The sequence below is a fragment of the Hoplias malabaricus genome, chromosome 1 (assembly GCF_029633855.1).
Source record: "Hoplias malabaricus isolate fHopMal1 chromosome 1, fHopMal1.hap1, whole genome shotgun sequence".
Lineage (NCBI taxonomy): Eukaryota > Metazoa > Chordata > Actinopteri > Characiformes > Erythrinidae > Hoplias > Hoplias malabaricus.
The window spans coordinates 44,604,421-44,631,726 of NC_089800.1; the positions used below are offsets into that span (position 1 = coordinate 44,604,421).

At 41.0% G+C, this 27,306-nt stretch overlaps 1 protein-coding gene across 3 annotated transcripts in view; it reads left to right on the top strand.

Annotated features, from left to right (window-relative positions):
* sez6b (seizure related 6 homolog b) overlaps positions 1-27,306 on the top strand; it is a 257,071-nt gene that overhangs the window by 151,632 nt on the left and 78,133 nt on the right. For all 3 annotated transcript variants that reach the window (XM_066663793.1, XM_066663784.1, XM_066663802.1), the window contains exon 4: positions 26,075-26,264. In XM_066663793.1, coding sequence (XP_066519890.1) covers positions 26,075-26,264 — 190 coding nt within the window. The remainder of the gene's footprint in view (positions 1-26,074; positions 26,265-27,306) is intronic.

Below are 27,306 nucleotides of genomic sequence, written 5' to 3' on the forward strand. Positions count from 1 at the left end.
TGAAGTTTGCCGGTGTGGCTGAGGCTAGGCTTTTAGACGTGGAGAATGCAGCACTGCACTTTAGAAAACCTTTTAGCTGAAGGTGTGTGTGTGCGCGTTTTCCCTCTGCTGGGAGCCAGAGGGAAAGGTGAGTCGGCCTCAGCAGGTCAGCTATCAGCTCTCCGCAGCCCTCTCGGCCGCCTTTGATTTGTTCAGCCATCCCTTTCCTCTCCAAAACTCCAGAGGTCACCTTTCTCTAAGGGTTCAAGCCTCTGTTCTCTGGCCGCTTCAGAATGCACATCGAGGTGGCTCCGCTTGCAGAGAATTTGCAGGGAAACAAAGAGAAGAATCCTTGTGTAAAACCCTATTCACAGCAAGTAATTTTGGTAGGTACAGATGCTATTTTTTACCATTTTAAGTTGTGTCTTATTAACAGTGTAATTACAATGTATCTATATATATAACTGCAGTTACTGGTGATATATTCACCCTGTATCAATCTCAGTTTTGCACTGTGAATCTGTTGTGTGTTGTCCTCTTAACTCTTTAATAGCAGAAAGAAGCTGGAATAGGAAGAAAAATATGTGCTTTTCTGTGAGTAAGGACAACGAATTTCTATTTTGCTTCATAACTTTCAGAACATTTTGCAAAAGGACTGTGGCATAAAGAAACAATGATAAACCTGGATCAACACACACATTTAAAAAAATAAAAATAAAACATTAAGCAATCCGTAACGTGCCTGAGCACGTTTGCCCTCCAAAGTCCTGTCCATTTAAATAGTTTGAGAACTAACTTTGCCCAAGGCTCGAAACCGGAATGTGGTGTCAGTGCTCTCATACTCACTGTAAACACATACAGCGGCAAAGGGATCACTCTGGTCTGCTCTTAGACACATTTACAGGTTCTGCTGCTGAGGTGCAGGGTCTGCTATTAGTGCTTGCTGAGATATTTTGTAAAATTCCCAAATATTTGCCACCGAAAATATGGTCTTATATGTGCAGTATGACTAAAGGAAAATCCCATCACCACATAATGTAGAAATATATGAATGCTGAGAGTTGCTGACAAAAAAGCACTCCAAATAAGTCATAAAATGCAATCCAGAATTCAGTTGTGCTGTGCAAAAATGCTTTTATTAATGCTTAAGTCGTGCTCAAGTCAGCGCAGGCCAGTGGGGAGAGGAGAGAAACATTCCCAACCTTGAGTGAAAACTGATAGATTCATATGTGAAAATATTGGAGCCTTGTGGTTGGTCCATTCTTAATAAAATGGGCACATATTTTAAAATCCAACCAGCGGCATCCAGTAAGCAGTGTCCTGTTTCCACTGGACTAAAGGACAACCAACATAGACTGTACAACAACAGATGAGTGGACAGGGAGTGGACACTGTGTTTAAAAACTCCAGCAGAAGTGATGTGTCTGATCCATCTGTACCAGTGCAACACACTCTAACACACCTACACCATATCAATGTCACTGCAGCGCTGATCTGTGGTGGTCCTTTGGGGGTGCTGACCAAAGTGGGCAAGTAAAATATGCAGAGCACCAGATGGACTGCAGTCTGTAATTGTAGAGCTGCAAAGTGCTCCTGTATGGTCAGTGGAGCTGAGAGAATGGACTGTGAGATGTAAAAACAGTGGTCGTAATGTTATGGCTGACCGGTGTAAGTCGTTGTGTGCTGTCATGGGGTAGCTGAGCTGTTTTGCAGCCTTTTTTGAACTGCAACAATAACCATGGAGTTTCGACTGCTCAGCCTGGTTTTTAAACTATCAGTCAACACAAAATCAAGCCTTGTCTGATTAACATATTAATCAAATATTATTCAAAGACTCTCTGTTTTGGATTTGGAGGGAAAGGCCGTGTTAATAAGTGCGAGTTTGTTTTTCAGAACTCACAGTGTGTTATCCGTAGTCTGTAACAATCAGACTTTGTGAGAAAAGGCCTTAAGGGAGATTTTTAGCTGCAGAGCCTTTTGGAAGAAAATGAGTAAATACAGAGAGAAGGAAAGAGGGAAAAGCATGAATGGAAATAACAGCACATTTCAAGAGGCACAAACAAATGCTTTAGAGCAGCTACACACCATATAACACAACACAAGGACATCGTGGCAAACTCATACACATGCAGACCTAGTTTTTTGGGGGTATTTTTGTGCTATTCAAGATGTAGCAGGGGAAGGTAAACAGTGTCTGTAAATACAAATCATCATACAGTTTTGAAAATATTGCTGGCAGTTTCCAAGCACTGGAAAATTCAAGACAAAATCAGACCAACAGATGTATGCCATCAAACTGCTTATTTAACTTAGAATTCTGTATGGTGAGAGCTCCAGAAATGAACATATATCATTAAAACAGACATACATCCATTCTTTTCCTTCTTTTCTAAATGCTTAGTTTTGAAGCAAAATTTATATTATTTTCACCTCTGATGTAAATAAAATATAAACTTTTTTGCTATCATCTACCAACAATTGTGAATCATGTAAACATTACACATAGTGTTGCAATAGTGTTTTCTTGAAGTTAATGAAAACACTTTTCAGTGCCATATCACCATGAATATCGTTATAGCTAAAATACCCTGAAATATTGTGATATTATTTTACGGCCATATTGCCCACCCCTAATTAGCACTATTCTAATGGCTTGTGACTGACAGGGGCCATAAAAATGGCTTAGACCTGATTCCCAAATAAAATATGTGCAAACCATACAATGAAAAAAAAACGAGAATAAAAGCAGGCGCGAGACTGGAATGCTTTGCCGAGTTTTTGGAGTTATATTATACATTGAGTTTCCAGCAGCTGAGCTGTTAGTGACTGTCTGCCTGTCTCTTGTTTGCCACAGCTGAGCTGAGACCAATTAAAGGCAGGAAGCTGTGAGCTTGCTTTAATTCCTCTTCTTACGCTGTCTCGCCCACTCTGGCTCACACTGCACATTTAGACCCGAGTGTGTGCCGGACATGCGTTCTGTCTCCTTATCAAGCCTATTACAGCAAATCAATTCCCCGAGAAATGTCTGTAACCGAACTGTCCTTATCCAATCTGAGCAGGACAGGAAGGAATGAGGCTGTGGACTGAGTTTGGCTGTGTAATGGTTATGAATGTTCTCTCTTTGTGCCAGACAGTGGAATCGAATGATGAAGGACGATCGATGCTGGAGTGAAATGTCATGTTTGAATTGCTCGTACTTGTCTGTGTGGTGTACACCCGTCATCTGTCTTGAAGCTTGCATAAATGCATTTGTCACCAAAGAAGGATGGGATGTGTGCAGATGTAGAGAGAAGGCCAAAAAATCGACATTCATGTGTGAAGTTGATGAAAAGGATTGGAGCATGAACAGTCCCTTGGTAAAATCCCATTAAAACCAAGGCTTCTTGAAGGGTTTTTGATGTCTGATTCCAGCCATTGGACACGGAAAACATTTACACAGTTTGCCTCTTGTTGTTCAGTCAGCGAGTCTCTCCTGAGCTTTCCTTAACTACAGAACTTCACTACGCCTCCACTTCTAATTAAATGGGGCTTCCTAATCCTGGCTTTTGAGCTGCATTCTCTTTAATCATTATTCAAAGTCTGTAACAGAAAAGCACTGTTTTTTACTCTACACCAAATCTATATTTACCTTAGTGTAACTCTGCCTCTTGTTTTCATGTTCTCAGGCTTTGCCTTCCTCTGCAATTTCCAGCTATGTCTGCCAGGCTTCTAACACTAAATGCAGAATTTCTTTATAGTTTTCTTCATGTTTAAAAACAAATAATGATAAATGTACTCAGCGGGGGTTTGGTATCCAGCAAAATATGGGATTTCAGGTCAACGTTGTGTCTGATTCTTGCTTATTGTTTTGTTTATTCCCAAGCAGGGGCGTTTCTAGACTACATGTTGTACTGGGGCACACTAAGAATTTAGCAGTGCACTGCTGCACTCTGCCGTGGATGAGAAATGAAGAACAAATATATTATCTGAATTTCTGCGTGTGTACTTTCTTGAACAAATTAAAACACAATATAGATCTCCACACGTTTGCACCATTAGCCAAAGCTGCATCCATATTTCCTCGTATACATGGGCTGTGAGAGAATTGTTACTGTCCCTCTGCTGTGGCTAATTTAATATGACATTGATTAGAACAGTCTTCAAATGAACATGCTCATGAGACGTTCTATTGGGTGGTGTTACATGCTCCTACCATTATTTTCTTATGCTCCTACCATTATTATGAGGGCAAGTAATGTCCTCATAATAATATGGTTATAAGTGGAGGATTATATCTCTTTGTGCAATAATTACCTTGTTTGTTGTGTAGCTGACATTCCAAATTCTGTGCAAAAAACAAAACAAAAAAAAAAAAAAAACAAATATCAAAGTAAATTGGCTCTGATTGAAAGCGTTACCTACTCAAGGTTTGGAAAGACACTGGAGCATTATGGGAAATGTAGTTCCTTTAGTTAATGTGCATGTCATGTTCTGTAATTCTGCTCAGGAATCCAGGAAAAAGTTGACTTTTTACCACCATGTGCCCCAGTAAATTGTTAACAAATTATTAGTTGTCTCCAATTCCTCCCATCAGTAAGTCCAAGCCTCAGGGGACAACACCAAAAAAATTCCTATGAGACATGAGGCCAGCCCACTGCTTCTTTTTGAACAGCTTAACCAGCCGGAGGACAAGGCAAACTGCCCAGATCTGTCACATCAGCTGACAGACACCTGCACTCTCAAGTCCCATGAGCAGAGAGACAGGGGACAGAAAAGGAGCAAACCTACCCCTGATAACAGAAATCAAGACCAGTTGTGCTTTCTAGGACTCCTGGCCTTGGATGGCTGAGGTTTCTCCAGGCATCGAAATAATCTCCTGAAGGTAGTGTAAACACACAGTCTGTTTTCCCACTCCCCAGCCCCTGTTCGATATTGTCAGTGAGCCTCTCTTGAACATAATTTTTAACTACAGAATAATTCATTTCCTCCACCTCTAATTAAAGGGATCTTCCTAATCCTAGCTCTGGGCTGCGTCCTCTTGAACCACTCTAGTTTTTAATCATTATTCAAACTCTATAACAGAAAAGCACTGTTATTTACACCCTACACAGGATCTATATTTCCCTTAACGTAACCTGGCCTCTTGTTTTCGTGTTGTCGGGATTTGCCTTCCTCTGCAATTTCCCCCGTGCTATTCAGCCGTGTCGCATAAAACCAATTTCGGCGGCGGCGTGCAGGGGATTGTGGTGATAATGAAAAAGGGAGTGGGTGAGGTGAATGTTAAAATGAGATAAGCATGGCCACGGAGAGTGTGTGAATGCTGGGACGACGGGGAGGCTGCAGACGCATCCTCGGGGCCTTTATTCCACCCCACGTTGAGAACAGTGGCGAGGTAATTGGATGCTGATAAGGTGTGGGATGCAAGTGTGTGTTGTGTCTATAAGCACAAGCACACACAAATTGCTGGATCTAGAATGTTTTGTTCATTGGTGGCTCATTGTGGTCTATCAGCTGGGTGGAATTCGTCCACGCTTAAGAGCTTTGTAAATGGAGTCAAACAAAGGTGGTTGTACAGGTGCTGAGGTATGGCACCTGTTCTTGTTGTAGTCTCTCCAGGATTCAGTGCTCCTTGCCTACACTAGTCATATAATCTAGCAATACCTTCATTCACTTACATGTGTCTGTCAGTCTTGTAGCCAACGGAAGCAAACGTTTTCATGCACTCTCTGGTATAGAGGGCAATTGTGGTTAGAGCTGTAATAACCCAAGAGCCACTAGGAGCTGCTCTATGGCCACTGGGGGGGCCACAGCGTGTTTACAAATGGAAAAATATTAAAAGCAGCTTGAAAATACATTGGGGGTGCCACTGTGGCATAGTCACACAGCTCCAGTGTCCTGGTTGTGGGTTCAAGTCCTGCTCCAGGTGACTGTCTGTGAGGAGTTTTGTGTGTTCTCCCTGTGTCTGTGTGGGTTTCCTCGGGTTCTCCGGAATCCTCCCACAGTCCAAAAACACATGTTGGTAGGTGGATTGGATTTAAAAGTGTCTGTAGGTGTGAGTGAATGTGTGAGTGTGTGTGTCGCCCTGTGAAGGACTGGCGCCCCCTCCAGGTGGTGTTCCTACCTGGCACCCAAAGGGGATTCCATCCCTCAACCTTCTGGCCCCAAGCTCACATCTCTAATCATAAGTCCATTACATACCTACAGTCACAGACACAAACTATATCTGTGTCTAAAGTGACTAGAAAAGCATTGAGCAATAGAATGGGATGCTATGGAGCAGCAGCACATGAGCCAATAAGGTCATCACTGAGCAGTGGAGCAGTCAAACTACATTCTCCGGAGTGATTTTGTCCTCCCAGATAAACTGTGCTCAGTTCAATTTTCCCTGGTCAGCTGTGGTCATCTTTTTTCAACACTGAGTGATTGGTGTCTGTGATCTGTCACTGGATCGTTCACATCAAAATCGAGGTCAGTAAGTGTGTTTTTTGATGGCTATTGATGATTGCAGTCTTTTCCATCACCGCAGAAGCCCTGAGTTCCCTCTTTCATGTCCTGCTGGCTCTTGTGCCACTGCTGGGGTTGGGTTGACCTTGTGAAGAATATCAGTATTCACTGCACCTGCACACTGTGGATTATTCAGGCTCTGGAATAGAAGATGGGAATAATGAACGGCCCTTTGTACAGAGTGACACGTCGTTCGGTCTCTTCGTGAGAACGGAGTTAATCTGACCACTTCTCTTTATCACACTCCTGGCTTCAGGCCCTGGGTCTCGCTGCTCTTGTGTGGAGCACAGTCATGCAGATGACACGTGCAGGACTTGTCAGGTAATTTGGAGCACAATGGTGCGAGGACATTCAGTTCATACGGGACAGGGCTAGTGTTCCTACAGTGATGTATGAGGGCCAGAGGTGGGGAGATAAGAGCTGTAAGAGCTGCACTCTGTCTGTAGGATATCAGCTGCATGGTCCTAATGCAGGCCTTTCAGAGAGCATAAACACGTCTATATACAAACTCCAACTGCACATCTGCACTGATGCCTGCACTGTGTAACTTCACCTTTGCTTTTATCAACATGTAAAGCCACTGTCTACTCATATTTACATACATAAAAAAGTGGGTTAATCTTAAAGATATGCCATTAAAATTAACATTTAACACTGTTAAAATATATATATATATATATATACATAAATATACATATACATAAACATTGGGTGCTGAGGGGTGTCTGGTGCCGAAACTAGTCTGATATGTAAACTCACATGCCTCCATGACATTCTACTGTAATGCTGTAGTGTTCTCTGCTGCCGAAATGCACCAAGTTCCAGGCAGAAACCAAGTTGCTGGGTTAAAGGGTGGGGGCTGCAGAACATCTTTTGGGAATCTCACCTAGTATGTAGTCCTTTTAATACAGTCAGAATGCATGAGTTTCATGAGGAGACACATAAAATATGTAATTACACACCTGCCCCTGATAAACTACTCCAATCCCAGTAGAGCTGTAGATGCTGACCGTGCTCGTGCCAAAAGGCAGCATCTTTATGGAGGTGAGTGACGTAAATATATCGCTAACTCTAATTGGTCTAATTGTGAAATCATATATGCTTAAATACATCCTGCCGTACTGTAAAAATGTGTTTATAAAAATCTCACAAAAGCCCACATAACTCTCTGAGCCACTTCAGATCACATTTGTCATACATTCATTCATTCATTATCTGCAACCGTTTATCCAGTTCAGGGTCGCAGTGGGTCCAGAGCCTACCTGGAATCATTGGGCACAAGGCAGGAATACACCCTGGAGGGGGCACCAGTCCTTCACCTGGCGAAACACACTCACACCTACGGACACTTTTGAGTCACCAATCCACCTACCAACGTGTGTTTTTGGACTGTGGGAGGAAATTGGAGCATCTGGAGGATACCCACGCTGACACGGGGAGAACACACCAAACTCCTCACAGTCAGTCACCCGGAGCAGGAATTGAACCCACAACCTCCAGGCCCCTGGAGCTGTGTGACTGCGACACTACCTGCTGTGCCACCGTATATATATATATATATATATATATATATATATATATATATATATATATAAAGCATATATATAAAAATTATTAAGAAAACAATTATAAAAATGAAAGGACTATCACTTTGTTCATAATTAGGGACCAGAATCTCTAACTGTCCAGTTGTGAAAGCAGGATTGTTCATCATTCTTGCATTGTCCAGGTCAAAATACAAACATTCTTCCGCTCTTTTTACATTTACATTTTATTGTAACTTTTGTATCAAATTAAAAAAAATAATTGTTATTTTATTCTACAACAAAATAACCTAAAAATTAAGTAGTATGAAAAAGACAAGCAAAAAAGATTTCTTTCTCACTGCATTTGTTATGAGTTCCAGGTAAAAGAGTTTCAAATAAATTGTTATTAATAAAATAACAATAGCCATTTTTAATACTACACAAGAGTAAAGTGACAAAAGACTAGGATATTGTATGAATTTTCAAATACAAATATATGTTACACAAAAAATTCTTTAAATCTTATTTGTAAATCTTGATGTTAACATACAAAGACTTTCCTAGGGACCTGAATGCTTTAGGGATGGTTTCCTCTACAGAGAGTGAAATATCCCTGCCACCACTTACTGTGCTTAAGCTGTTGGATCATTAACTGGCACATTGATGTTGAAGGACTATGTATTTCCTGGAAATGTCTTCTTGCTCAAGCATGTCTGTGTCATGTCTGTACTCTACAATTGTCCATCTGGGCTTTTGTTTAATGTGACAGAAGCATCAGTTTTCTGGCAATTCATATACTGAATAGCACATCTTTCTGCTGTATTTCTTTAAATACTTCTTTGGAATTGTGCTCTGTGGGTGACCTTCTTTTTGGATCAGTTGGATCCTGCTTCTGTCTTTTCCGTCCATAGGCTCTTTCAGTTCTTGACTTTTTTTTCTGCAGCTCTCCTATGAGGGGAAGTTCTAGTTATCAGCGCTCCAGCTGGCATGCTTTGGCACAGATTAACTGAGCTTCTCCCTCTTGCCTCCTTTTTCCAGAAGCCTTTGTAGTTTTCCTTCAGGAGTCCTTCATATGCCAGTGGCTTAACATTATAACTGAAGTACGGTCTTTGGGCTCCAGGCTGCACTGAGTCTCCAGTGCAGAGATACTGTGTAGCTGGCCTTAGATTTTGGTCCAAACCTGAATACAGTCCAAACACTCACCACCTGCTTTAACCACAGCACCAAGTTTTGAATCCTAACCTGACCCAAATTCTGTCTGAGAACAATCCAACCTCAACAATTTCCAATCAGAGGACCAGTAAAGTATATTGTCACTGTCCAAAGAATCTGTCCACTGTCTCCAAAATAGTAACTTTATGGGAGAAACAAAAAAACTCCTTAACTTTCAATGGATGTCAGTGTAAAAATATATTATTCCAAGTAATTTGGAATATGGAGCATTTCCATAGGTCCATTCATAACGAAATTCTTACACAGTGTGAAGAACAGCTGCTGTGATCAAATGTTGTAGTAAACTCAATATCAATATAAAGGGAGATACATGTTTTTGTTAGAGCTGTAGTTACCAAGTTTCCTTAGAAACAATGTTATGTTACCTAGCAACTGTGACAGTGCAAAATCTAAAAGCAACATTGACCTAATTAATAAAAAAACAGTTACACTGATGCTATTTGCCAGATATTAATCAGATATGTTACAATATTGGTCATGCTACAGGACTGAAGCATTGGGATTCTTAGCCTGTGGATTTTTTTTTTTTTAATATTGGTGTAGTGTTGAATCTAATCTAGTCTGTCCTGTGGAGAGGAGTTGTGTCATCCACTATACTATACCAGCCTCACAAATGAGACTGCAGAGTCTGTACTTGAATCTGGCTCTGTGTCATCATATAAGGCCAATGTTATCACACATGGTATAGTGACTCTAAGAGAAGCACAAACATGAAATCTGAACCCAACCTGACTGTGCCAGATATTTTAGAAAGGATCAGAACCAGACTGAAACTAATGTGAACATTTGAGTCCCGCTGGGTTTGGACAAATATCTGAAGCTGAGCATGATATTAGTAGACTTAGTCTTTTTCAGTGTAAGTTGAATGGCCAATCTGAAACCTGCAGTATTTGTGCTGTAGCATGTTTTATTCTTTGCCTTTTTCAAAGATGTTGATGCTGTTATGATGGACATGTAGGAGAGCTTCAGTCTAAATGAATGTAGCTCATTGTTCTGTAGCAACGTTTGCTGATGTAGGGTAACCATGAGTGATTCAGTTGCTTGATTTGAATAGTGGTGTAGGTTTTTAAGCTGCAGAGTCTCTGTTCTGCAGGCTTTAGGTCTGCATGGGTAATGACTAATCTTGTGGAGGGTTTAAAACCCCTTGTGTTTTTGCAGGATTTGTTCAGAAGGCCTTGTCTTTGAAGGCTTCAGATTTGCCTTTTCCTGAACTGATTGTTATCCCCTCAGTCTGTGGAGCAGAAAGGGATAAAGCAAAGCCTTCCTCAGTGGATTGATTTTTTTTTTACACTATGGGAGAAGAAAAAGTTCAATGTCTGTATTAAAATGTTGCCTCTTGTACAACTTAAAGGTCAGTATGATGTCAAACAAAGAGGTCTCAGGGTAGAAGAGTTCTTTGTTGCTAGCTTTGGCTCCCTCCTGATATCTGGAGGAGGTTTCGTCTTATTGGATAAGATTACCGTGCCATTAGCCAACATCTGTAATGTGATTAGAATTTGAGTCATGTTGGACAAGAGCATCTGCCAAACGGTTTTAGTGTATTATAAGTAAAACTTATTTCAGTGACTCCACCATTCACAAAAAGACATTTAATTGCCCCAGATCATGTTCTGAATGGGTGCGCAGTCACATTCCAGTTTGTGAACTAAATTTTAAACCATTCGGCACATTTCAACCAAAATAATCTGGTTCACGAACCAGAAAAATTTGTTCCCAGATGGAACCAAAGAACAGTAGTTTCTTCAGCATGAACCGTGACTGAATAATAAGACATAAGACAGAAACACGCTCCGTTTGTGTTTGTTTCTGGGGCTGTGTTTGGCGCAACATCATGTGCATTGGGCAGTGCCTCAGCTTGCTGTTGGTTAGTTCACAAGCTCAGCAGGATGACTCAGAACTTGGCAGCATTTACACACATATTATATGTCACAGAGAAAGGAGGACTGATGAATTTGTCTTATTTCACATTTGTGTGTGTATTTGCCTGAAATATTGTAAAAGTAAACTGTGGGGAGACATTTTGTGGCGTTAGTGTGTTTATAAATCTCCATATAGCTGCACAGGACCTCCTTAAACTTCACTTTTTTATTCTAACCAGTTACATTGAATAAAAAAGTAATTGTAATTCTTAAAATCAACAAAATATTCTTGGTCTTCTTTATTCTTTGGTGGTAGATCATCCAGTATTTATCTTTCAATAAAATGAATAAGAAAAACACTGATGCCGGTGCAAAAGTTGTGCTCCTTTTTTCATTTCTGCATTTATTACCTGCCCTCCATATTTTCTGTACAAGAAACACCTCAAATGTAGGCCAGTCAAATCATTTTATTTGTTGTTACCAGTCAGCCACTCTCATCTTCTGCATGGAAAAGTAGCAGCAAAACCACTGAAATACACTTTTTAAAATATTACTATTATTATTTTTAAAAGTATAATTTTTTAGAATTTCTTATTGCAATTGATGATTAATTAATTAATATTTAGATACGGGTCTATTGCATCACAAATATCTACCATATCCACAAAGGGTCTGAACACTGTTGCTGTTTTCTGTCCTCAGATTTTGCATGGGATCAGGGTTTTTTGGCATTGTTTTAGTTTAAAAAGAGAGAGTGCTATTCATGGAGTATTCATTGATTTTTGTTGCTCCTGTGCAAAATAAATGTGTGCTCACTCAGATCTTAAGCATATCTAATAAGCCTGAAGAATGCAGAAGCAGGCGTCATATAAATTGAACCAAACAACATCACTTACAATGACGTGAAACTTTTTCACTTTAAAAAGTGTGTGCGCCTGTGTGTTAAAGAGTTTTTGAGATAAATTGAAGACGTATTAAATCCGACCCCCTTTCTGCAGTGGCCCACTGCAGCTGTTTTCAAATATGTCACTTTAAAATCCGCCTTCATTCATCTCTGCTCCACCTGAGTTATAGAGGAAAAGTTGACCACTGTGAAAGTGACAGGGGCCTGACCACATCATTGCAGCTTGAATATGGTGAGCATCCAACTTTCTCCCACACTTTAAATGAGCTGAGGATCAGTGAACCTGAGTCGGTTGTAAATGAACTCAGTGAGTTATTAGTGGAAGCTTTCAGTCAAAGGCCCTTGGGTTTGATCCAGACCCAGTGACCTGCTGAAATATGAGTTAAAGGCGTAATCAGTAAAGCACATATTAATGTAGGGGATTTCATATTTCACTCAATTTTTGTTCATTTCAAAGATTCATTATGAGAAAGTTAAACTTTTAGAAATAATAAGATGAAAGATATACTGCATTAATGTGATACTGAATTGTGAAATCTCATAATTCTAATGAAACCCTGAGTGAACTGGAACAGGAGAGATAAGAAATAAGAGGTTAGTTAATACTTTCTTAAGTACGCGTAATAGATATACACTGCACAATACTTTTTTTAAAGGGGACATAATTTATTATACCCCCTTCTTCACAAATGAACACAATTCTGGCGTCAGATCTTAATGAAACGTCTGTAACATGCTTTGGTCAAAATACAACAAGGATCGAACAACACAGTACCATTCTTCCCCGGTTTAGAAAAATGGATTTAGCACTTGTTCCTTTTAATGGGAATGAGCCACAGCTCAGTTCAGCAGAGTGCACAGGACTGAGGGGTGAATCTCAGGTTTTTAGCCATTTTTGTTTGTTTGTTTTTTTCTTTTCTCTTGTGCTATTTGTCATTTTTTTCCTGTACACTTCATGCAGGGCTGAACAATAACTCATTATCAATATATATCACAATGTAAAATATTTTAATAACAATGATATGCTTTCTAAATATATTTTCAATATTTTAAAATACATTATTTTCAACATCTGTCACTCGATTTTAAAATGTAATATACAAATATTAATATTTACAAAACCAATAGGTTTATGTTTGATGGTGATGTCAAGTTTCTTGTTTGTTCTTGGAAGTTTTTCAGTGAATTTTAAAATGTTCATATCAATGTTGGAATTATAATATATCGAACAAAGTGAAGAAATATATCGTGATATTAATTTTGGCCGTATCGCCCAGCCCTGACTTCATGTCTCCATGCACATTGTTTGTTTGGCTCAGTTTACCCTTGTGTTTGAACCCTCACTGAAACACAAGTCCAGCACAGTGATTACAGAGACTCCGATGAGGAGGTGGGGCAAAGTGCTTACACTCTATGTAAGATGCAGGAAATGTCAAAATCACTAGTTGTATCACATGTTTACTGGCTTAGGACGACTAAAAATTACTGGATGTAAGTTTGCATACTATTTTTTAAATATGCAAATGTTGCAAGTTGAGCTCATTAAGCTCATTCAGTATGTGCTTAGGCTTTGGCACTAGTTTTATGTAGGCCAGTCCGTGTCTGAATATGATGCAGAAGGCTTAGCACATTCTCTAATCCCCCTCCATATCTCTCTCTCTCTCTCTCTCTCTCTCTCTCTCTCTCTCTTTATCACACTCATTACGCTGTCACCCTCTCACATTCACTCCTCTAATTTGTACTCCATCTGCAGAAACTGTGGTCCAGATGTGCACTGTAGAAAAGGTCATCGTTCTCTCTCTCTCTCTCTCTCTCTCTCTCTCTCTCTCTCTCTCTCTCTCTCTCTCTCTCTCTCTCTCTCTCTGTGTGTTACAGACTGTAATTAGCTCTCTGAATGTTGTCGTGTCCACCACACTCCTTTAACCACCACAGCCCCTTTCCATCCACGAATAGGACCCCTCTAATTATGGCACATTTCCATTTCCTCCCTCCCTTCTTAACTTCCTTCCTTCTCATCCTCTCATTCTCTGCTCCCGGAGTGGAGTTAAGACAGGGCCTAGGGAACACAGCGCAAAGCACTTTGGGGAGTAAAGGAGAGAAAAAAAGAGGGCAAGCGAGACAGTGTATACGTTTGAGTGAAAGAGAGAGGAAGACACACACACACACTCACACACACACACACAAGAGAAAGAGGTTGTTTGAGCTTTTTCCTCTGAGAGCTCTGGGGTTTTATATTCTTATACCATAAAGAAGGTAGAGAGAGAGACGGGGAATAAGAGAGTGAGAGAGACATACATACACACACACACACACACACACACAGAGAGAGAGAGAGGGGGGGGGGGGATCAGCTTCCAGAACAAGGCTAAGATTTACATAAGATTCCCTCAGAGCGATGGTGCACTGAGCACTTTCTCTCCAGCAGAAAGAGTCAGGCCTTAAACTCAACACCTTAAACAGTAAACAATAATAGTGCTCTCTCCTGCTCTTCTGAACCCAGTTTAGAGGCAGAAAGAACAGTCAGCAGCTCTGGATCAGATCGCACTCGTCAGCTCGTGTCCTTCACGTGGGCCTTGCTACAGGCTCCAGTGACCCACTAAAGCAGTGATGAGAGAGGAGCGAGCTCTTACTGTACAGACTCCATCGCGGTTAAAGTACCAAACCCACGCAACACGTCCATTTATTCGGTATTCAGAGTTCCAGCCAGGACTGTGTCTTTATACAGTGTCAGACCCACTCTGCCTGTCTAAGCAGAATAAAGTATGGGCTGGTGTTGCTGTATTGCATAACAAATTCCATTTCTAGATGTTATAAACCATAGCGGTTCTATGGAGGCCATACTTTGTGCATCACTGTTCCTTTGGAACATTTGGTAGAGCTTTATTGTGCTAGTAATTGTAATGATACACTGTCTGAGATGTAAAAATGAAATATGCCGGTCCATTAGAGCTTCACATAGGGCATGGCCCACTCTCTTTCTACCAGTCACAACAACCATTCTGTTATTAACTAGAATTGAACATTTATTTAATATAGTATCCTGCACCTAACCCATAAGTTTACCCTTTGGGACCTGACCATTCCGTTCCTCCATATTTCAAAACACCCACTACATCACACAGTGGTCATCAGCACAGTAGGCACCTCCCCTCATCAGTGTTTCACTGAATTAAGCCTCTCACGCCTACGGAAGGCTCAACAGTGATGTCTGGCATCCCACACCCACCCCCTCCAAGCTAGCTTTACAGCCCTATCATATTCTTATATGTAGATCCACACTGGCCTCCTTAGTCACTAACGCTGTACCAAGCCCCACTGGCACCATTAATGCATGCTCAGTACCACCATTGTCCCCATGTGGACGTTACGCACTCCATCAACTACATTATAGCTATTAATTGCATTATGGGATATTAATAAGAATTATTAATTCAAATTAAATATGTTTGATTTAGGTTGAATTTTGCATAGGTTGAGGTCACTCATCAGAAGTGCATCAGAAGATAATAAGAGAAAAGTAGTGTAACAAGAACAAAAGTACCCCAGAGATAAAACAACATCAAATAATAATAACAGCAGCAGCAATGAGGTAGAGATAGATAAATAATTATATAATATATTATTATATAAAATATATTGTAAGCTCTTTTTTTTTAAGTCTAAATAGAAGAGCAATCCAATACACATTGGGGAAGTCCCAGAGTTTAGGAGCCGTAGTGCTGTAGGTTCTACAACCCCAGAACAGCATGTGTGTTTGTGTGTGCGTGAGGTCTCATTAGCTGAAAGATATCAGCAGTGATCAGAGTGGCTCTGGAAAAACACTGCTGTTGGCCACAGCCGCACCATACACCTCTTTACACCTCCTGTCCATTCTCTCTCTCTCTCTCTCTCTCTCTCTCTCTCTCTCTTTCTCACTCTCACTCTCCCCCCCCCCCCCTCTCTCTCTCTCTCTCTCTCTCTCTCTCGGAGAGAGTCGGAGCAGTGAGATACAGTGAGATTTTCTCTTCGAGCCTGAAAGGGAGGAACAGGAAACTCTCTTTGTTTCCCCTCTGCTCGCTCCTGTGCTCCAGGGGGCTGTGTGCTAATTCTCTGTTAATGTGACACAGCACGCATCTCCAGATTAATTAACCATCCTCCTCCTGCCCTCCAAGCAGTCACAAGTGTGTGTGTGTGTGTGTGTGTGAGAGAGTGAGAGAATGAGAGAGAGAGAGAGAGAGAAAGAGAAAGAGAGAGAGTCTCTTGCTCACGTACATAAAATATCCTGTTGTGCTGTGATTATTAACGCGTGTTTAGTGGTTCAGTGGTGAGCCATGACCACTAGAGCAACACTCTGCCAATAATGAGAATGAAACACCAAGACAGTAATGATGATTGAGTTCTGATTTCTGCTCACTCCTCTTTGCAATTCCAATACTGTTTTACTTCCCCCCACACCCACCCCCTCCAGTCTCTCTTGTGTATAAGTGAATTACCGTCTGCAGCCATATAGTCAGCCCAGAACCAAAAATACCAAACCGTACCTAGTCTTGTTTTAAAGGTAGTATTCACAATTTTAATAATAATAACAAAAAATGTTTCCTCACCATTTGCTAGCTCTTCAGTCATTTTGCACACTGGAAACAAGTCTGATGTGTTTATGAATTCCTCGTGTCAGTAAATGAGTAAAAAACACGGGTCTTGGTCAGGTATACTAGGATTTCTCTCTCTGCTCACAGCAGAGAAAAGTCATCTGCCATGGTTTAGCTTGTGAAGAAACCTCCAAATGCTGAAAACCATAAACCAAGATGAGGATATTGCTCTATTCCTGTGCCATAGGTGGGTAATATTGACTTGATAATATGAAAGTAAACACAGACCTAAAATGCTGCAAAACTGAACAACACAAGTTTACAAATGAAATTCAGTGGTAATTCAAACAGTGAATGAAAGCTTACAGCCAAGCAAAAACAGTCCTTTTTCCCCTCAAACATACTGTTACAGCTTAGAAAATACACACATTCTATTCCTAACATAAACAAACCACATATAACTGTGTTTCCCATAATCGTTGACATGGTGTGTGTCTAGGTTTAGTCTGAATTCAGTTTTATGTTTGGCCCATGAAGCTTGTTCAGGCTGAAACAGTTTGTAGGCAAAGCGTGAAGAGTTCAGTTCCTGACTATTGCCCACCTGCTGCTGCTCTACATACCCGCCAAACTCTGTCTTGGCCGTCAGTGGAGAGGACTCACAGCTGAGCAGATGTTGTTTTGGAGTACAATGTCCTGATATAAGAGTACCAGGCTCAGTAGCTTTGCTGGAATTGTGGGTATCTTTGCACCTAATCAATGGGGAACTTGTTGTAAACACACACGCATAGGTGTGTACACACTCTACTCCTCTTCTATTGGAATGCTTCAGTGTAAACAGCAGCAAGTGGGCAGTGCTCCTGCTGATTCTGTTCCTCAAATCACTGACACTCATACACACCACACACTGTTATCCTCATCCAGAAAACACAATTACTGCTGTCTCAACTGACCCCCAATCACACACATTCTACACTATATTTTGTTGCTTATTATTTATCCTTGGTGAGACCACTGAGTCCATGTCCTCTTCCAACGCTGCAACAGCTGTGTTCAGGAAGAAAAGATGGTGGAATCAGAGGTTTTTTTTACAGCTAGAGCAGGATGGGATGAATTGGCTTGGTCAGGAGTCGAATGGTCATTTTTATTTACATTTTTGGGTTTTTGGATCAGCTTTGCCCAGTAACTTTAACTGGTGCTGCATAGTGTGGTGGCCTGAGCAGGGAATGGAACACTCATGCCAAATGTAGACATTTACACGTCACTGCTCCAAACACTTGACCATATAGTCTACAAACCTCCCAGTCCGAATCTCTCAAACTAGTTACTGGAAAAGAGAAACTCTTGAGTGATGGGGCTGTATTCAATCCCTTTGGAACAAGGGTCTGTGATTCAGAGCTGATCAGTCAAAATCAGTACCAGACCCTGAGTATTGTTCTCATAGCTGAATAGTATAGGGCCTTTCCACGAGAGTAGGGACTGTTACTACTGTAAACGGGGGACAAACTACCCACAAATATCCCTGATTTTTCTGAGGTAAACTGAAAACAGCATAATTACAACTTTAAAATCTCTGTTGGAAAATGGACGTACCCAAAGACTACATTCTTCTTTAGTCTTCGTATTGCATCACCAACCTGTCACACCAGCCTTCCAGATAACTTCAGTCATTTCTAAAAATATTCTGACTGTGTTCTTTTCTGAAATGTCTTGTCTCTGTTGACCCTTCAAAAAATTCTTCCCATATATTGAGATCGGGCTGGATGCTGGTTTCCAAAAAAGCACGGATTTTGATGCATGATGATTCCACTGCTCCATAAAGAAGTCAGTTTGCTGCAAACGATAAATAGCAGAATGTCAGGGGCAGTCTTAGCAGTCAGGGCACTGTCTGTTCTTGGACAGAGTGTGGAGATGTTGACACAAGAATAAGTCATGGACCTGTACTGCTCCAGAAATTAAAGTGGAGCTGAGGCTCTGATAAGAAGCCAACTTCAGTCTTATGTTTTGAATAGCCTTCAGAATCTACTTAGAATATTAAACTCCAAATCACTACAATCTAGATGGACCATAAAGACCACTGTCCATGTACCTTTTGTTAACTGGTTTTCCATTTCTAATCCTGCAATGGAAAAATGGAGAACGACTCATTTCCCTGTTTTGGATGTTATCAACAGTACCAGAGAATTTTAGATTTTATTTGTTTTTTCTTTTCTTCCAATGCATCAAAACACAAATACAGGGAATAGCTATATAGCTATAGAAGACAGCTACGTGCCACATAAATTGTTCTGCTGCTGTTTTGCAAATTTACTTATATTAGCTTTGTAACACACCCTCTCTGGACACCCATGTCCCTGGTGTGCATAGAAATCTCAGCATATGTTCCCTGTCCTTGACCATATTTCTAATTAAATCATGAAATGGGTCAAGTATGTTCATCTTTAAACTACCAGCAGAATAAGTTCCTCTGTTTCAAAATATATGGTGCCAATAGCTTTAAAAACATTCATTCATTTACATTTAAAGTTCATTTACATGCACTTAATAATCTGTACTTAATCTGATTTCTGATTTAAGTGGTCATGTAAACAGCACACTCAGTAGCTTTGCTGCAATTGTGGGTATCTTTGCACCTAATCAATGGGGAACTTGTTGTAAATACACACACACACAGGTGTGTACACACTCTACTTTCTCCTCTTCTGTTGGAATGCTTCAGTGTAAACAGTAGCAAGTGGGCAGTGCTCCTGCTGATTCAGTAAGGTCTAGAAATCAAATTAAGAAATCAGTTAGAGAGATGGCTTTTAGCTCAGTGATCTGATATCTTATTGCATCTTTATTCAGAAACCTATGTCTTTGGGACGTCTTAGCCTGCGCATGCACGCAAACAGCACTGGACAGAGTGTAGAGCATTTCCAAACAAATTCTGAAGTTCTCGCGTGGTTCTGTTTCTGAAAATTCATTAATTACCACTCGCTCCCACCAGTCCTTACCACAAGCAAACATCCAGCTGCTCTGCTCTCTGACTGTAACATGCAGTGACCAAGAAGAGATGCTTGTTTTAAAAAGCTCCTCTCACTGTCAGCAACAGTGTACAGAAAGCTGAGAGAAGAGCAGCACTGTGTTGAGTTTTAAATAATAAAACAGGGAGTTCATTTTTACAAAATGTGTTCAGTTTGGTTCAGCAATAAGTGAGAAGTTGTGTAATATGTGGTAAGTAGTTATTTAGAGAGCGGTCACCATAGAAATCTGCCCAGACTTTCTATAATCTGTTACATCTTAACTTTTCCACAAGTTAACACAGTTCTCTAGAGTCTTACAGACATGCTTTGGTCCACAAATATTAAACAACACAGCGCAGCTCTCCCCCGCCCAAACAGCTCTATGCCTTTTCCTTTAAATGGGAATTAGCCACAGCACAATTCAGAGCAAGAGTGCAGGAGCGAGAAGCAGAAACACTGTTTTTTAGCATTTTCATTTTATTCTCTTTCTTCTAGTGTTAATCAGTTAATCTTATTCTCACACCTACTTTTGTTTTGCTCCATTTGTGTGCAATTCTAGTCTCTGCACTCTACCTGTGATGCCACAAAAAAAAAAAAAAAAAAAAAAAAAAAAAAAAATTATTATTATTTTACCCCATGTTTTCAGACTGTGGCAAACCACAATAAATTGACTGGGTTATTTAATTTCACAGTCTGTGGGTTGGCAGGAGCTCCAGATCTCCACATTAATGTGCAAATGCACTGAAATAATGTGTTTGTTATTACATGTTTCCTGTAAAAATCATGTAATGAACACAAGCCTTTAGTGAAAACTGTATAAACGAAATCCAGCCAGAATTTTAGATAAGATCCAGACACAAAACACACATAATACAAGGTGTAAACCCTGTATGAGTCACAACGTACATCAGCTCCTCTCCATTCCCCTGATTTACTCTGTGTTCTGAGCCCCCCGTGAACAGACTGTAAGAACACAAATAATAGATCGTATTTCCTCCAATCTAATCCTGTTAGTTGTGCTTGGCGCTGAAGGAAGGAGACGTTTTCATCAGTGCTGACCCCCGAATGGCTTCCTAACTGCATGTCACCATGCCAGCATCTGTGTGTGCCTGACAAGTCATGTTTATGCAGGGATTACACGCGTGGGGGAGGCAGTCGGGCCTAATGCCAACACAAATTGGATTATGGCAAGCAATATTCTGGAAGTATTTTATTATCCTAGGGCTTTTAGTGTAATGTGATTACTTTGTAATGCATTTTTGTTTTATAGGCTGTTGTGGCACGCTGTGTCACAGGCTTTATTTAGTGTGAACATATTCACGTCGTCTGCAGGTTGTCACCTGTTGCTGTGAAGCAACCCACAGCTCTAATATTCATCCTCTGGTTCGAATGACAACAGCATGTTCTGTTAAACTGAATACATGAATGCGTTCAGTGTTTATGTGGAAAATTGTTTTAAAAATTAGTTTAACGCTGTTTTCTTGCTTCGATGCTTTAGACCAGGGTGTCAAACCAGATCCACAGAGGGCCGTGTGGGTGCAGGTTTTCTTTCCAACCACGCAGAAGCCACACCTCATTCCACCTGTTTTTAATCATTGGATCGAATCAATAGATCTTGACTTTCAGTAGTGTGGGGCTTTTGCGTGGTTGAAAAGAACACCTGCACCCACATGGCCCTCTGTGGATTTGGTTTGACACCCCTGCTTTAGACCAATGGACACCTGCAGAAAACACCCTAAAGTGCTTAATATTTTTATTATTATTATTATTTATTTATTTATTTATGTTTTTTATGCACAATACTTTTAGTACAATACTTGGACTTCGTATTTAACTCATTCAGTGACATCCATTCAACCCAATAACCTCTATTTACATTGGTGGCTATCTGGGATCTGTAGCAGTGAAACTGCACACACACACACACACACACACACACACACATACACACTCCCTAGTAATTAGGGGCATTGAACACATACATACAAATCTAGAGTGGCAGGGAAATGTCTTAGTGCTGTGATGTAGTTGGGGGTTAATACCTTGCTCAGCCATGGATGTTGAAGGAAGATAAAACACTGTTCTTTTACTCCTCCACACCTTTTTTCTTGCCAATCCAACAGATGACATCAGTGACCTTTGTGCCTCAAGCCTGTTTCTTTAAACTTTAAGCCATGGCCACACTAGAGAATTTTGGCCTTGAGTCTTCTCTTGACATGAACTGTGTAAAGAATCCTCCGTTTTAGAACTGAATTTAGGTTTCTCTACTTTAGTTTTTGAAAGCCACAAATTTTACATATGAATATTTTAGGATACACTTACAACTTAGACTTACAATGTTTGAGCTCTATAAGTTGCACTCTCCCATTCTCTGCATTTTAATCTCCATTTTCATATTCTTTATTTTACCAAGTTTTACTGCACCTACCCTTAAGTCTTTCATATTTAGATGTCATTGCTGATTTTTTAACTTTTTAAACTGCAGTTATCCTTGAAAATGCCTTTCTGAGGCGCTAGATCTCATAAGATTTCCAATGCTCTTGGAATGGCATATAAATAAACCTGTCTTGCCTGTAAGTAAGAATATTTTTAAGGAAACATAGAAAATCACAGTGTGTTACAAGCTGACACCCAGTTAGGATTAAATAAATGTTTAGAAATGTATCCATATTACAGTCTCTTTTGCATAATTTTAATAATTTACATTTTTATTTATATATTTTTATTATTCCTGGAAAGCAATAAGCGAATGTACATGTGTAACCCAAACCCAAGCTGTGACACAAGCCTTTCATTATGCAATGTATAAAACAAAGGTAAATACATTATATTGCCAAAAGTATTCACTTGTCTGCCATTGCACACATATGAACTTGAGTGACAGCCCATTCTTAATCCATAGGGTTTAATTTGATGTCTGCCCACTTTTTGCAGCTATAACAACTTCAACTCTTCTGGGAGGTTTTTCACAAGGCTTAGGAGTGTGTTTATGGGAATAATCATCTTTTGACCATCTTTCCAGAAGCGTCTTTGTGAGGTCAGACATTGATGTTTGACGAGAAGGCATGGCTCGCAGTGTCTGCTCTAATTCATTCCAAAGCTGTTCGATCAGGTTGAGGTCATGTGCCAGCCAGTCAAGTTTATCCCCACCAAACTCGCTCATCCATGTCTTAATTGACCTTGCTTTGTGCACTGGTGCACAGTCATGTTGGAACAGGAAGGGGCAGTCCCCAAACTGTTCCTACAAAGTTGGGAGCATGAAATTGTCAAATCTCTTGCTATGCTGAAGCATTAAGATTTACTTTCATAGGAACTTATGGGCTGAGCCCGAGTCCTAAAAACAATCCTACACCATAATCTCCACCTCCACCAAGTTTTACACTTGGCACAATGCAGTCAGATAAGTAAAGTTCTCCTGGCAACCGCCAAACCTAGACTTGTCTATCGGATTGCCAGATGGAGAAATGTGAATTGTCACTCAAGAGAACACATCTCCACTGCTCTATAGCCCAGTGGTGGTGTGCTTTACACCACTGCATCCAACATCCAATTTGCATTGTGCTTGGTGATATAAGGTTTGGAATTCACTGAGCTTTTGAGAGCAACACATTATTTCACAAATGCTTTTTGGAAACATTCTGCATACCTAGTTGCTTGTTTTTATGCTCTTTTGGCCATGGAGATGATTGGAACACCTGAATTAGGTGATGTGAATGGATGAGTGAATACTTTTGGCAATACAGTGTATCTATTAATATAATAACATCAAAATGGCATCAGAACTGCTTGCAGCATAGCCAGGGGTAAGCCCTACCATTTCAGCAAAGTTATTTCATCAAGAACGTAGGTAGTGTTGATTATAAGAAGAATTTGAATACTAGCTGTTAGACTAGAAATGTAAGTAACTAAAAGACATTGATCAGATTGGATAGAAAAGATGATGAATTTAAATGGGAAACACTGAAACAGAAAAAAAAGCAGCGCAGGAGCTGGCTATGGTTCTGACTGCAGTCTCTGTGGCAAGTGCCGGAGTTGCCCTCCTATCTGTATTAATTACACATCTCCAGCCTGAGAGCAGTGTGTGTATGTGTCAGGCTTCATTAACCTGTCCCACTGCCTGTGTGCCTTTGGGTCACTCTGCAGGTCATTTTCATTTAGCTGAATCTGATTTTCATTACCTCCAGGGAGCAGGGGCCACTAGGGGCCTCAGTTTGACCCAGTCCAGCTCTGATTGGACACAGCTAGGATTCAGGCATGTTCAGACAATTCCCCACTGACTCTCCAGCTGAATGAATGCGGCTCTATTCATTTGCAACACTCGTAATTATCCTCATGGATGCCCACTTAACATGTTTTTTGTAAAATGAATAGAGGGATCTGCTTATTGTCTCTGCAGCGTTTCCTAGTTCTCGAGATCAGATGGTAAGACAAAAGCAGTTTTGTTGAGTTTTCAGCTTCTCAGGTATTTCTACTGGGAAAGCAAGCCCAGGAATCTCAGGAGTGAGGTCTCAGTAAAGTCTTGCACTGGCCCATGTACATTCCAAGTATTAGATTCTAACACCACTGCTTCCACTGAACATGATGCTATGTTAGCTAACATCTGTAGCATCTACAGATTTTTATTCATAGACGCAGACTCAGGGACTCTTTCTTGTGTAACATGGTTTTACTGCCAGAGCTGGGAATCAAACCCCAGTCTACAGTGTGGGGCGGGGCAGCAGTATCACCCACTACACTTTCATTAAATTCATTCATTGTCTGTAACCGCTTATCCAGTTGAGGGGCACGGTGTGTCTGGAGCCTACCCAGAATCATTGGGTGCCAGTCCTTCATAGAGTGACACACATTCACACATAGAGACACATTTGAGTCGCCAATCCCCCTACCCCCTTGGTGTGTTTTTGGACTGTGGGAGGAAACCGGAGCACCCGGAGGAAACCCACATGGACACAGGGAGAACACACCAACTCCTCACAGACAGTCACCCAGAGTGGGACTCGAACCCGCAACCTCCAGGTCCTTGGAGCCGTGTAAATCCGACACCCACTATACTTTACAAATTAAAATTCCTAAAGAACAACTATGAACTGATTGTTAGTGTCCAACAAGTGCCGTCAGTTCCAGAACAATTTCATATTAAAGAATTTGATGACAATCTCCAGAACCATCAACAAATTACTTTCTCCTGGTGGAGGCCATGTGGGGTCTGACCTGTCCGTTTTAACACTGTGGAGTCCGACACTGGCTCAAGCATGTTTCTGAGTGTGTGTTTTGTGTGTATGTGTATGTGCACATGTGTGTGTTATGTATGTGGTTTGTGTCGAGGAAGGTAGAGGAAGAGGCAGCCAGGGCCGGCAGCAGGAGACAGGAGAGTGTCATTGGCCCTGTCTTTCTGGGTAATTAATGGGCGGCTTTGGCAGAGAGGTGGCCCAACAGCAGATAAGGATGCAGCAGGACCGGCACAAACATGTCACTCAGGCACTATCTCAATCCACGGCTCTTTGAGACGCGTGCTGAAACTGCTGAAGGTGTTGTCTGCGCTGTCTCTGTGTAAGCATGTGTGGGAGGAAATACCACGTTCAGCTTGGGCCAAAAGTTTCACTTTTCAGGGGGAACAGGGACATGCAGGTGTCAGGGAGACGGGTAATTGGGAATCAGGTGTTTTATGTAATGGCCTGAACCGAAATTGGTGAAGTCAAAAAGTACCTCTAAAGTATTGTTGTTTAAAATGTAACAATTACTGGTACATGCGATGTAATTTTATCTTGAATGCGAAAAGGACAGCTAATTCAAACAGTAAGCCACTGAAGAACTTGCCACAACTGAGGACGACAACAGCATCTGCTCTCCATCACCTCCAGAAATAGCTGACACTGAACAGACCGCAATAACTATAAATGGAACAAACAAACTTTGTGACCCTACGTCCTCTGCACTACAAATGTTAATACAAACAAGATATTCTAAATATTGCAGCCAATTTATTGTAATTTTTACTTCCTGCTTGACGTGTACAGTGCAGATATCTTCTAGATTTTGCGCTAGACAACACAGACGTCAAAGAGCAACCAGTCATTTTTGTCATCAAAAGTAACCAAGCATGTATTTGAAAGTAATTATTTCTTATTTTTCAATGTTTATCTATCAAGCACCACTCACCTGAGAACATGTATTCAACATGCTTCATAGTCTTTTAAAGAACCAGTTTATGCTTCATGGAGGGGGTGATTTCCATATAATGCTTATAATGTAACTATTGAGCTAATGCATTAGGCATTAGGCCTTCAGTCCAGCTCCTGAAGTCCTAACCAGTGAAAGAACTACCCTTCACGTGGATACCACAGACAAAAGAATTCCTTGAGCAATTTTCAAACAGTGATTGTAAGAATTTCTTAAGTCTTAAGAAGTTAAGACTTGAATCAGAGCAGCTCTGCACTACCTATAGCTTTCAACGTCTCTGAAAGCCCTTAATATTCTGCACTGTTATAATCTTACACTATAATCTTCTTTCTCTGTCTCCCAGGTAATGAATGTTAGTCTTGCTGAAGGAGACTCAGTCCGGTTTGAGGATCTGGGTGGACATGAACCATCTGTTCTGGCCAACGAGTCCATCCTGATGAAAGGCCTGGTGGTGCGCAGCTACAGCAACCAAATCTCCATCCACTTCCACAGCCAGCATTCTAGGCCCGGATCCTTCCTCCTGCGTTACCAAGGTGAGCCCCTCTTACAGGGGACTGTTTTAAAATACAATACACTGGCTACAAATCCAACTTTGAGTCTAAGCTTTGGAAATGTTTACATCGAAGAAATGGAAAAAACCTTTCATCCAGACACATCGGGAGGGATTTAATTATGATTTAGTGACAGAAGACCTACACAAGGACTGCTACTGGTATAGTGAGGTTTATCTGCCAGAGCTAATAATTGAACCCCAGTGTGCTGTTGAACTAAATATTATTTATGGGCAGCACAGTGGCACAGCAGGTAGTGTAACTGTCTCACAGCGGCAAGATCCTGAGCTTGTGGGTTCGAGCTCTGCTCCGGGTGACTGTCTGTGTGGAGTTTGGTGTGTTCTCCCAGTGTCCACATGGGTTTCCTCCGGGCGCTCCAGTTTCCTCCCAAGGTCCAAAAACACACATTACTATGTGGATTGGCCACTCAAAAGTGTCTTAGTTGTGAGTGTGTGAGTATGAGTCGCCCTGCAAAGGACTGGCTTCCAGGGTGTGTTTCCGCCTTGTGCCCAGTGATTTTGGCAAGGCTTGGTGCACTATTCTCAGTATAGCAGTGATGCTAAGGGTTTTAAAACTCAAAGCAACACTGATGTGTCTGATCCAATCATACCAGTGCAACATCAATGGCACTGCAGCACTGAGAATGAACCACCACTCAGTGGGGTCCTGACCATTTAAGAACAGGCACAAATGGGGCAAATAAATTACGCAAAGCAAAAGGTGGACTACTGTCTGTAATTGTAGAACTACAACGTGCTCCTCAATGGTCAGTAGCCCTGAGAGAATGGACAGTCAGTGTAGAAACAAGGAGGTGCTCATAATGTTAAGGCATTTACGCATTTATGTACCTTGAATAACGATATGATTCGACCAATACGACTGTGACAATCATGAACTGAAACCAAGGGATTAAGGTAATGCACCACACCAGCGACCTAATCCAACCACATACACACACCTGCAGTGTGTGGGAGCCTGGCACAGAGCCAGGGCTCCAAACAAACCTGCTTATGAGCGTACACTC